Source organism: Phodopus roborovskii, unplaced genomic scaffold (assembly GCF_943737965.1).
Source record: "Phodopus roborovskii unplaced genomic scaffold, PHOROB, whole genome shotgun sequence".
Classification (NCBI taxonomy): domain Eukaryota; kingdom Metazoa; phylum Chordata; class Mammalia; order Rodentia; family Cricetidae; genus Phodopus; species Phodopus roborovskii.
In genome coordinates, this window is record NW_026126575.1 from 5620390 (window position 1) to 5633990 (window position 13601).

Genomic DNA, 13601 nt, shown 5'->3' on the forward strand with positions numbered 1-13601 from the left:
AGGCTCTTCATGCTATCTGGAGACATGTGGGACATGGCAGAGAAGAATTCCTTTCCTTGGGACCCAGGACCTCTGATGTATAAGTGTGTGTTGTGGGCATGTCCAGTGCACTGTGCATCACTTTGTAATGACCTGGCCTCCACATACAAGTTGCCAGAAGTACCCTTTGTCCTAGCTGTGATAACCAGGTATCGCCTAACGCTGACAAATGCCCCCTCAGAGGATGAAAATCAATGTTGCAGAAACAGGGGAAATGTTTAGAAAGACTTTTGGACCAATTCGAGTGAAGATATAGTTCAGCCTAGCAAATATATCATCTAGACACAAATACTAGAGTATTCTTTGCTCACTTCCCATCTCCTAGTAGGGCACTGAGGACTCAAGTCATGATGTCCAGCTTCTCTATGGGTTCTTGGGATTTGAAGTCAGATCCTCATGCTTGTACTGCGAATACTTTTAGTCAGCTTTCTTTCTCCCCAGCCTCAAGATACATTCTTATGCATAACTTTCTGCTGGCAACTGAAGGTATCCTATGAATTTTCAACCCTATAGTAATTCCCTTTTATCTATATTAAAAGGAACTAAGGTGACTCCCAGAATGCAGAAGTCACCCAGCTGCTCCTATACTGAAAGCATCAGATTTCCCAGGACAGTACCTCAGACCACTCTCCTGTGATCCACACATACTCGCAGGGCTGCAGGCTGCAGCTCTCCCGGTCTGGAGGACGCTGGTCTGAGTCACAATGCACACTGTGCACCTCGCTTTGGTCCTCGGCTACACACACCACCTGTCGGTACCGGGAGCCTTCACCACAGGTCCTGGTGCACTGCAAGAGACAAATGGGGTGGGGTGAGGTGGAGCTTCACATAGCTTCATGCTCTTATTATTTGATGACTTAGCTAGTCAGCTGTTAAAGTCATGTGATCCCTAGGTGTTGGCTATTTCTATCTAGGTATCTGACAACTTTATCTCTATCTGAATGAGGAAATAAAAGGATGTTTGATGAATGAACACCAGCTTGAATGAGGCTTTCAAGTTTTTGTTTGTTTGTTTTGTTTTTTAATTCAACCTTCCCTCAAACCCTGAATCCATGGTTGGGGATGTAGTACAGTGGTAGAGCACTTGCCTGGCATGTGTAAGACCCCAGGGTTTGATTCCTATTATTGAAAAAAAAAATAGGAAAGAAAGGAGAAGCAGAACGATGAGGAAAAAGAGAGGAAGGGAGGAAGAAAAAGATAGAAAGTATGGGAGGAAGAAGGTAGGGAGGTGAAGAGAAAGGGAATGAGAGAAAGAAGAAAGTTGAAGGGAAAGATAGAAGGGAACACACACAAAGCATGGTGGTACATGGCTTTAATCCCGGTACTCGAGGAGGCAGGGACAGGAACATCTTTGAGTTGGAGGCCAGCCTGGTCTACATAGTGAGTTCTAGGATATTCAGGGCTACACAGAGAGACAATTAAAGAAGAAGGAGGAGGAGGAGGAGGAGGAAGCAAAGGAGGAGGAGGAGAAGAAGAAAGGACAAAAGCAACTGTGTCCCATGGTTGCCAAGGCAGCACCAAAACACTTCTAGGTCCAGGAAGGTCATCACTTGTCTAGCTGTTCATCACGTCTCATAAATAATTAAATCAGTGTTTTCACAGATTATGCTATTTGGGTCTCTTTTCTATTCCAGAACATGCCAAGGGTGCATTTCTACTCTCAGTGGAGCCACTTCCAGGTGTGTGGTCTGAAGGCCAGGCGGGTGGACTGCAATAATGTCTAGATTCCCAACAACGATCCACTGCGTTCCAATGGAAGGTAGGTCCTGATGGACAAGGGTGCCCATGACCAGGGTTCCCTGGTTCTCAGAAAGGAGCTATTGGAGTATCAAGGATGGGCAGCACCAAAAAACAAAACAAAAAAAAAAAAAAACAAACAAAAACAAAAAAAAACAAAACAAAAAACAAAAAAAAAAAAAAAAAAAAAAAAAAAAAAACAAAGGCTATACCACCTCCGATTCTTAGGTGAAGAACCTGGGACTGTTAGAGCCTCAGTTGTTTGCTCTGCATACCTTCCATAATCCAGCAAAGGAAAACAGAGCAAGTGGCATGCTTCATTCCAACAACAAATTCTGCTTGAAAGGTAGACCTCTGCCATCTGCTTTGTCATCAAAGTCTGTCCAAAGCACTGCTGTCACTAGACATTCTAGGTCTGGACTACTTCAGGAAGTTTGAGGGAAGACACTGACTTCTGCCATGGGAGGTGTCTGCTGCCCCCTGCCTCTCTAACACCAGCTAGCTTTTGATGTGCTATTAGCATACTTCCTTTCAGAATTCCCCCATTTTAAGTTCCATAGATCTCTCTCTCTCTCTCTCTCTCTCTCTCTCTCTCTCTCTCTCTCTCTCTCTGTCTGTCTGTCTGTCTGTCTGTCTCTTGCATAATGGCAGAATCTAATTTATGGTTATATTGTTGTGATTAAACGCCTTTCCCAAAAGCAACTTGGGAAAGAAGGGGTTATTTAACTGAGACCTCCACAGCACTGTTTGCCATTGAAGGCAGTCAGGAGCTGATGCAGAGGCCTTGGAGGAATGCTGCTTACTGGCTTACTCTTCATGGTTTGCTCAGCATGCTTTGTTACAAAACCCAGAACTATCAGTCCAGGGTGCCACCACCCACAAAGGGCTGGATCCACCCCTTATCAATCATTAATGAAGAAACTACTCTACAGGCTTGCCTATTGCCTAATATTATAGAAGACTCTATCTAGCCTATGTCAAGTTGACAGAAAATTAGCCAGCACAGGCAAGAATTTTCTCTTATCTGCTTTGCCCTAAAGGCATTTGAGTTTGAGGTACAGCTTCACTCTGAGATGGCTTCCCCAATGCACACCTTGTCTTATGTATGCATGCATGAAAAAAAAAAAAAGCAAAAAACAAAAAACAAAAAAAAAAAAAAAGAAATAATACAGGGCTGGGAGATGGCCCAGTTGTAAAAGATTTGACATGTAAGCATAAAGACCTGAATTTGAATCCCCAGAACCTATGTAAAATTGGGAGAAATAGTGTATCAGTAATCCCAGGACCCCTGTGGGGGAAATGGGAAACATGAGACAGGAGGATCCTGGGAGGTAGAGGATCATCTGGCTGGGCAAATACAGCAGAGAACAATACAAGATTCTCTCAAACAAGGTAAAGTTTGTCCTCTGACCATTATGCATTTGTGGCTTACAGATACTCTCATTTGCACACATGTACACACACACACACACACACACCAATAATTAAAAAAGAAAGAACATAAAGTTCATTATGTAACTATCTTAAAATGTCAGTTCAAGGACCTGAATGCCATGCTTTGTAACCATTGCTACAACCTGGTGATAGAACATTTTCATCACTTCAATCCTGTCACTCATCTTTCCTCCTCCTAACTTAGACCCTAGCAACTATGACCATCCTTACTGTATCCACGGATTTGCTTATTCTAGGGAGTTCACATTCAGAAACCTATCCAGTATGTGCCCTTTTCTTCTAGGCTTCTCTCACGTAGCACAGTGTTTTCAAAATTCTTCCATATTGGAGAATGTATCAGTGCTTCCTTGTTCTTCAAGGCTCTACAATAGCTCAATGTATGGACATGCCACACTTAGTTTATGCACTCATCTGTTAATGGTTTCCCTTTGATCTACTGTGAATGATGCTATTACCGACATTCAGACAATTTGAACACTTGATCTGATTCTTTCGAGTCTTTTCTTATGAGTAGAGTTGTTAGAGCATATGATAGCATTCACTGTTTTTCATGAGTCACTCTGTTCTTTTAGGATGCAAAAGATACATACCAGGTCATCCTAGTAGCTTTATCTTTGGAAGCTTCAATGTCTCACTGCTTGGGAGCAAACCTCCATAGCTGGCATGTCACCAGTTTCCAGAGGCATATATATGACCTGAAGTCACAGTAAGATGAAAAGAAGCTAAACCACTTCAAGCAAGTGGGGACCATTGAGCCTGATTCCCTGGTTCAAGTCTGGTCTGGAGTTTTGGGTTCCCGTTGGAATAAACTGACAACCATTGGGGAGTTATAGTGTTTTGCTGAATGTTAAAAACCACACAGACCTCTAAAGAGGAATATTTACCCACAGAAAATAGTAATTCCTTAGAAAATTAAGACTTCAGGACATCAAAATCACAGCTAAACCTAAACTAAATCTTGCTATGTCCAAGTACATTCTCACTAATTTATAAGGCTTGTATCATTGTCAATAAGTAACAGATCCAAGCAGAAATGCCAGGGTTCCTCAATAGTTTGTTAAGTATTTTCTTTTCCAGTCTTGGATAATAGTTAACTATATAAAATCTGTTTTGACAGTGGCAAGGAATTGCTCTGAGAAAGTTTACCTAGAATAAAACATTCTGGAAATTAAAAATTAAACAAGGTAAATAATTGACTTCTTTAGTGCTCTGAAAACCATGTGGCAAAGATTTTCTTCTAGAATCTTAAATCTTAGCAGAGTCATGTGGGAAAATAAACCCAGTCCATGCTACTGGGTACTTCCATATTGATAAACACCATTTCTCCCAGTCCAGTCCTCAATAATCTCCAATGCTTCCTGTCCTGGAAAATCATCTAGACTGTTCTAATAAAATGGAAAATTCAAGCATCCCCATTTCAATTTGAAGGTTTTCTGGGGTTTCACCATGGCTTTCTGAGTCAAAAAAGTGGCAACCAAATAAATTACTAAGTAACAACATCCACCTCTATGAATTTCATCACACATTAGATGCAGAAAGGAAATTATCAGTGCCAAATTAAACAGGATAGTACTCAGGAGGCAGAGGCAGGCAGATCTCTGTGAGTTCAAGGCCAGCCTGGTCTACAGAGTGAGTTCCAGGACAGCCAGTACTGTTTTACAGAGAAACCATATTTCAAAAAAAACAAAACCAAAACCAAAACAGGGTAGTATATCCATTATCCTGCAGGGCGCATGCCTTCAAGGGTGCTGAAACTAACAGAAAAAAACTTCAAAATCCAACAGTAAGGAATACCTAAAATAAACTCCTAAGGTACTATTTTCTTCCAATATATCCATTTTCTATAGGCTGATGATCTAAATAGGATTATTCAATGCAATCCTTAAAATGTTAATACAAAGATGTTTTTCATTTCAAAACATGCCTCTTGTCATAATTCCCTAACCATGGAGAAAAGAAAAATCACTGGAGACTCACAGGTTCTACCTTTTAAAGGATGCTTTCCCCAAGGATGGAAGGATTTGCCATTTCTGGTAGCAGATTACTGTTGTTGGGAAGCGTATGGGCAGATGAATCACAGACCCAATGGGTTGATAACACAGGGTTGCTTTTGCTGGGTTTTTATGTCCCAAGGAAAGGTAAGGACAAATGGATTCATCTACCATTGTCTAAAAGAAAGAAAAAGCAGTCATTCAAAAAAGAGGCAGAGGCTCTACTCCAGAGGCATTCTTTAACTCTTACATCATTCTTCTCACTAACATTTGCATTGGGCACAGGTCTGTGTAGTGGCTTGATAACTTCCAGTTCTCCTAATTCAGTCCCTGACCCTTCTTGACAGCTAAGGAGCCAGCCACTCTCAACCTGGGGTGTCACATGTCCCTTTGGTTTAATCCCAAGGGTCCCCTGTATAATCATGTACCTCATGAGTTCCATAACAGGTGCTGTTACTGAATTAGAAGCCATTTAGAAAGGAAGAGGAAGGAATTGGCACATCCCAATGATGCTGAAGTGGGGGGATGTGGTGGCTGATGAAAAGGAGTAAAGGAATGAGTCACCCAGGGTCAGAAGGGGAGTGACCCTCTCAAGGCTTTGCAAGGATGGAAGTGAGCAGCCACAGTGTGAAGTAGTGAGGATTACAGTGGATAGGGTTTGTATCTTGTTTCCTCTCATCTTATCGTTTCCCATGACACTAGGACCTGAATCCAAGGTCTTATACATGGCAGTCAAGCAGCCTAAGCTCTGCTACTAAGTTATTACCTGTTCAGCTCTTTTTGGATGTGGTCTCTCTATGCAGCCCTGGTTGGCTTCATGCTTGCCACCCTTCTGTCACCATGACACTTAGCCTCAGGTTGAGGTTAGGTTTTAGGATTTGAGGTTTGGGAAAAAAACAAACAAACAAAAAAACCCCAAAAAACAAAAAACAAACAAACAAACAAACAAAAAAAAACAAGAAACATTTGGGGAAAAAACAAGAAACAAACAAAAACAAAAAGAACCAAGACACTCCTAATGCTCAGTGCTTCAGTATTCCTCAGTTGTTTAACACACACTGTTTAGTAAGTGAATGAGGCAATGGATAAGGAAGGGTTTAGGTATAACTGAGTATAAAAGTGCTCTCTACTCCCTGTTGTAAACACCATGATAACTGTATCAGTTAACTGACCAAAGAATTGCTGTTCAACCTAATGATTCTATTCTAATGATATAAAGTTGGGAGTCATTCTACAGCTGTGTCTAAGAAATGCTCTTAAACTTGAAATGTGCTCTAAAGAGGCCCCAATTCCTGTTCTGGGCCAAACAGCAACAGGCCAGACAGTTCTGCAAAGTCACAGCATGTTCATGGCCTTGTGACAAGAAAACACAGCCGCTGCCCTTCCAGAAGGAACATTTGCTTAACTGTTCCAGAAGACACTGGAATGTCTTTATTCTTCAGCTGAAGAAGCAGGCATTGCCCATCCCCCCATCCCTGCTCCCCATACCATCTTCTACCCTTCATTCATAAATTCAACCATTCAAAGATATCGTGTGTGCTACAGGTACTATACTGAATGCTGGAAATTTTCTGGAAAACAAAGTCCCTGCCTTAAATAGCTACTACTCTTTCTCACCAGCACAGCCAACGGCATCACTCTGAGCAGAGTGGTGCTAACACCAGAGCCTTCCTACCACTTGTAGGTCACAACTGGGTTGCACAGGGAATCTTGCGTTTAGAAGCAGGTGTGAATGCAAACCCTGGAAAGTGAGCAATACGTTGAAACCAACTCTCCAGGAAGAGGCTATGATATCACTGAGAAGGAAAGGAAACAATTCAGGTGAGGACATGCTGATGAGAGGAACCAAGGATATAAACTCTCACAGTTTGTGTTCTAGAGGCCAGGCTTCTGAGCCTCAAATTCTAACCTTTCATGCAAGAACGATGATGGATTAACCCACCTTAGCCTCTTGTTTCTTCACATTAAGTGGGGAAAAACATGACTGCATCAAAGAGTCAAGGACATAGTTCAATAGGTTACTTCATGTAAAAATACTCATCAAATGTCTCATTCATTGCTTAGTAAACACTACATTCTATTATATTCCGTATCACCAGTGTGAGATCTCTGAGCTAGATAATTCCAAGGGAAGCATCTCATACTGCCCCTATAGAAAATGCACTCCCTGGAGCTGTGCATTCACAGTCCTTGCAGCTGTATAAAACATGATAATCATTGCAGGGTGAACCCTCGAAAGTTACGCTTCTCAGTTCAGATGCCCCAGCTATTTCTTAGTAGGGGAGGGATGTTGCTTGCTCACAGGCCTAGGAAGAAATTCATCTTGACAAACAACCTACAGAGTTTTAATACTGCACAAGGAGGAGCAAAAGGGGAAATATATACACAAAAGGCAAACAGGACAAGAAGTGGTTGCCATGGCCTGCTATTAAAGAAAGGGATTTCAGGTAGGTGAAGCTCCGGTGTGGTTGGCTGGGAGGCTGTGCTGTGGTAGGCCACCAACCTCAGGTCATGTGTCGCTAGAATGAAGCTCACACAGGGATGAGATCAGGTCTAATGGCATCTGAATGACAGGTTGTGAGAAGAGACCAGAGCTAGACAGACAGCAGGAGAGGACTGTGATGCGGGAGAGGCTGGGGATTGCTGCACTGGGCAGTGAGCACACACTCGCTATTTAAAGAGAACATCGTTGGCCTTGAAAGTAGTTCTGCCACAGGTGAGCGGGACTGAGGCTGCAGCGTTCCTGATGTGGTCACTTAAGACAGCTGCCTAGTGGTTTTCAACCTTCCCTCTAAGTCTTGATGCTGTGTGGACATCTTGAGTAGGCTCCCACTGTGCCTTGCCAGTGGGAAATCACAAAGGGTTTGATGGGCCCCTCTGCTACGTTGAACTTTACCACTCATATGTTTCTAGCCACCCTCACCACCTTGTGCTGATTAGAACTCTCTTCCTTGGGAGTATGAGAAAGCACAGCAGAGGAAGGGTAAATACTAGAACCTGGCTTCTTATCACTTATAGAACCCATTCACTCCATAACTATGGTTAACCTCTGCTGAACTGACTAAATACAAGCCCCCATCAGTCCATCTCAAGTCATTGTCTTCCTCATCCTCCTTCTCTTCATTCTAGACAGAATATATATTCTCAGCTGGCCTGGAACTCACCGAGTTCCGCCTGCCTCTGCCTCCTGAGTGCTGGGATTAAAGGTGTGCACCACCACTCTTCAGTCTTTTTATAAGGAGCTTGATAGCCAGTATTTTAGGAAGGGTTTCAGAAGGCCCATCTGCACTGCACATGCAAAGATCGAAGCTTCTGGGCAAGTTTCTTGTGTGATTTTCTACCCTAAGGGATTCAGATGGCTCTCGAACTCTCAAGCGCTGGCTACAGTGTAAGCAGTTAGCTTTGATTCATCTGTGAACCCTTTCTCACTACCTGATCATTCGAACAGGGACACAGAGTTGAGTTTGGCATGAAGAGTGAGGTGAAGAAAATGGGCAGGGATAGGTCTGAGGTAATAATTCCAAAGACAGTGGCAAGTTTCCTGGGACTGTGACTGATAAGTGGCCTTTCTAACTTCCTCAAAACAACTCCACAAAATTACTGCCATTCTCATTCTACAGGTGGCAAGCCAAGGCTCAGAGATATAAGGATTCTTGCTTTGAGACATGTGGCTATTGATGGCAGAGCTGAGGTAAAGACCATACCGATATTATTCAAAACATCCAAGTTCCTGGTAGATAACATATCTGGCTCCAGTTCAAGCAATCTGCAATTTAACTGCCTTAGGTATTCTTCCCGACACTGTCTGGCAGAAGCAAAGAAAAGTCTACAAGAAAAATGAGCCACATAGACTAGGGCAATGGAGAAGGAGGAATTCCTAAAGAACAGAATCACTGTAGTAAGGAATGGATTCATCCTGGGAAACTGACTCCAAGGGTGCAGAATACAGTTGGAAAATCATAAAGACTTAAGAAAACAAACAGCACCACACATGGCTTTCTCCAGTTGCTAGATGTGGCCACTTGGACACATGACAAAATCTGTCTGAACTTTAGTTTTACCACCTGAAAAGGGGGATGATAGTAAGTCTCACCTCATCTAGCGGCTCAAAAGATGAAGTGAGATGATGGGCAGAAAGCTCCCAGCACAGTACAAAGTGCAGAACGAGGACCTGCAAACCACGCTGCCTTGAGCTGAGGACCACTCTTAGTGCAGGGGAGTCTTTCATCTTCTCGCTTCAGCAGCATGCATTTTTTATATCATTCCAATGGCAGCAGGTCTGAATTTACTTTCCAGTTCTGTCCCCCTCTTTCCATAATCTAGCATTCTGTTCTGGGAACTGGGGTTACCTCCTTCTAACGTATACCACCTCTACCTACCCACCACTTCCCAGCAACTAACTAGACTTTTCAGCATGGTTACTTCAGAGTCTGCTTTAGTCAAGCATTAACTTGTGGAGTGAAGGAAAAATAAGTCTGGCCTAAATCTGCATTAACTCAACAGTTCTTCGGATTCCATCCATTGTTGAAACCACTGGAAATTCTACACTAATTGATAAGTGTTTCAAGCGAGTACTCATCTTTGCTCCATGACAGTCAATGCCACAGAAGAGGAAAAATAAAGCCTAGGTTTTACCTCAAGTGTTGTGACTTGCAGTTTATGGCTATTTAAATTAACACAGAATAACCAAATCCAAACTGACATATTAAAATATTCCTCCCATCTCCCTTCTTGTGAAAGTTGTCTCTATATTCATGCTCTTCACTAAAGGCATGTTAAAGCGGCCCCCTCACCCCCTCCCCCGACACACACATACCCTTTCAGTGAGCACAGCTCTCGAACATTCAAGAATACAGGGACACACACACACATACACACAGAAATTGCCTAGAGACTGACAGCAAACTTTTGGGGACAGAGCCAGCAATGCCACTGTGCTCAGTAGCTTTGCTGGCTCCATAGGGTGCGGATATGATGCTGACAAGGGGGTGGAGCAACAGGCAGGCAGGTGTGCACTTACTTCATGGCTCTACTTACTTCTTGCCATTGCTCTGCCCTCCAAGTGTAGAGAGGACATGGTGAGGCTTGGCAGACACGCTCCGACTCTGGTCTGGTGTGTGGGCTGCACTCACTCTCTCTGGCTGCTTTGTGTGTCCCAATCTGACAGCTCACATGTCTCTGCTGTACGCCTTGGCCACAGGACACAGAGCACTGAGAAGACACAGGATGTAAGTAGGCATTTGGGCTCGTTCTTTCTCGAGGGCGGGAAGGGGAGGGTCACAGAGGAGGGCAATGCTTTCTTAATCCAATGATTCTCACAGTAGTCAAGATGCTTTCTTGTTTCCAAGGAGGGGGACACCAAGGCAATGTCTAAAAGCTGGAAACTCACTGCCAGTGCTGGAGAGGGAGCAGGAGCCACAAGTGTGGACAAACCAAAGCTCTCAGTGAATTATGGAGGGTGGAGAGATCATGGGCAAATGGCACAGCCCATAAGTAATGTGACCACATTATATGGCTTATAAAAACTGGGAGATACAGTCCTATAGTCTAAGCCAAAGAGAATCAACCAGTGATGATTAAGGCCATACAAGTAGAATGACTTTCTCCAGTCCATTTATTTTCTAGTTTCTATTTCTGGAGACAGAACATTGCTTTGCTTGTTGTTTGTTTGTTTAAATCATGGGATTCACTTAAGTATCTCTGCCTACTTATAATCTCAAATGAATAGATGAAGAATAAAAGCTAATAAGGAAAAATAATTTCCTCAGGCTTAATGTCTTTCAGTCCTTGAAAAATCCCATTAATCACGATGAAACATTTTGTTGACCAAGTTGCAAAACACTAATTAACTTGCCCCTAAATTAATTTTTTAATGGTTTCCTCATTGCTGGTTACATAATCTCACTTATGGGCAAGCCAAGAATTATTGTCTTTATTAATGTTTTGTCAGACAGAAACCAATGGTTGATTATAAAGAAGTGCATAATACTGAACTTAGTTATTAAAGGTTATTAGCAACTTTAGGGGGATAGCTCAGTCCCTAATAATTCACCTGGTGTTGAGAAAACGAAGTTATCTGACATGCATGCCATGTAGCCAAGAGGAAGTTTTTTCTTAGAGCAGAACCAGCCTTTTTAAGCTATGCTTGCATGCCTGCCCAATTTACTTGTAGGAAAATTCAAGGTGCTCTGCAAATGATGGAAATTCTTTCAAGATGTACACCCAAGTGGGTGCTTCTGAAGCTTAAGATCCTTTTTAGAAGGCAGCTTGGGAAATCTTATTGTTTCAGGAAAATCTATGCAGGGGAAGAGGCTCATAGCTCACATCAAAGTGAACCGAAGACAATGCTTCGTCCCAACATTGCTGCTATTGTTTGGGTTTAATTGGATTAATTGAATTGAATGAGTTTGTGACCCACAAGAAACCAGGCTTTAAAGTCATTATGTTCTGGGAGAAGGCAAGGGCTCTTAAATGCCACAAATGGCTTTGTGTTCAGACAAAGGTCACTTAATGCTTACAGGGCCTACATGAGTAATGTTTTACACAGAGGGTACTGAAAAAGAATGTGAGTAGAGTTACCCAGAAAATGACAGAAACATTCAAATGTCATCAACAGCAACCAAAAAGTTCTGGATAATTGAAGCTGGACTCTTAAATCTAAGAATATACCTCTAGAATAATGTGCAATAGAAATAGAGAATAATAATGGAAACACACTGGAATTTGATACAAAGCTGATGTAAGGTGAAAAACCACATAATGTTTTCACAACAAAGAAAAATGGGAAATACCTTTAGAGCGTCTAGTACTAATTAGGCTGTTAAGTAAATGAAACTCCTTTGTTGTTTGCAGATGTGGGGTATTGTCTCCAAAATTTCTCCACTCTATTTGAAGAAGAGCCTTTCACCTAACACAGAGCTCACAGCTAACATTGGCTGGTCAACAAGCATCTTTCAGGCTCTGCCTCCTTAGCACTGGGACCTTAAAGGTGTACACTCAGATCTTGACCAGGGTGCCAGTATTCTAAACTCGTGATGGCAGAGCCTGTGCTTCCCTACTGAGCTATTTCCCCTGGCTCCCAACTTCCTTTTGATGCTATAAAAGAAGTACCTGGAGTGCAGTGAAGGAAAGGTACTAAGAGGCATAAATATCTACATTTTGAAAACCACTTCTTACAGTGTTTCATAATTCTGCACAGGACAAATGGAGACAATTTTTTTTTTTTTTACCATATAATACGTTGTTCTGGCTAATGATTATCATAACACTGAAGACAACTTTGAAATGATGCCTTTATTAATTAAGAGCTATCACCATGCCTTTAATGAAGAGTGAAGTGGAAAGCCTGCCTTTCTGGTTAATGCATTTGTGCAGAACGAGGTATGCTGCAACTGCATTTCATTCTCCTGCACTGGTTCATGGAAGACAATTCATGTGCAGAGACAGCTAGCTTTCCTGAGAAGTTCTGAGAGGTTTGTGCAGAATCCTGGAGGAAAAAACCAGCCCTGGAAAGGCCCCTAGCACCACCCTGCATCTAGTTATGCTCAGTGAAGGTTTTAGCTTCAAGGCCCCTATTAACATGTCCCTCCCATCATCTTGGCAGGTCAGTCTGTTTGAAAGGGTGTGAAAGGAGGGAGATACTTCTCATGGTGGACTGCTGAGCTGGGAGCCAGGCTTCATCTCTTTTCGTTCCCTGCTGTGCAATGCCAGACAGCAGAACTCACTGGCTTAAGGGGAACTCAACACTAACAGAGATTTTAAAAAACAAAGCAAGCAAGCAAGCAAACAAACAAACAAAATCCGTGAAATTCCTCATGTTTGGAGGATTAACATACCTGAAAAACTAGAAAGCCCCCCCCCCCCACACACACAATTTCTTCTAGTATTACAGTGGTACCATTATTCTAAAGTGGGAACTAATTTGAAAAGTGGATGTATAAACAACTTAGATAAATAATAACATCAGCCACTAAACCTGGGTTCTATACAAGGGTTTCAGCAAAGTGCTTGACAGGCCAAGCACAATGCTTAGAATGCTGTGGACATTTGGAAGTTGCTTTCCGTTTTCTCCAGACATTGCTAACTGCCTCCTATAAAATCATTATTATTTCCTAATAAGCCTTTCCAATAGATATTCATCAATAAATAAAGTGAAGAATGGAGGCAATTACCTTAGCTCAAGGAAAAACAAAACACAAAATTCAAATCAAAATCAAATGTGGCAAGGCAATGTAGGGACATCACTATGGATTACAACTGAGATCCTACTTTCAAAACACAGTACTGCCATGAAGCAATGATTTATACTATGCAGCAAAACCTGGGGTTTTATATTCAAACAATGATGCACCATCAAGATTGGTGGCCCAAATAAAACCC

General features: G+C 42.3%; 1 protein-coding gene across 2 annotated transcripts in view; it reads right to left on the reverse strand.

Moving 5' to 3' along the window:
• Adamts9 (ADAM metallopeptidase with thrombospondin type 1 motif 9) overlaps positions 1-13601 on the reverse strand; it is a 157054-nt gene that overhangs the window by 31846 nt on the left and 111607 nt on the right. For both annotated transcript variants that reach the window (XM_051203300.1, XM_051203299.1), the window contains 2 exons: positions 10260-10433; positions 657-827 (listed from right to left, as the gene is read on the reverse strand). In XM_051203300.1, coding sequence (XP_051059257.1) covers positions 657-827; positions 10260-10433 — 345 coding nt within the window. The remainder of the gene's footprint in view (positions 1-656; positions 828-10259; positions 10434-13601) is intronic.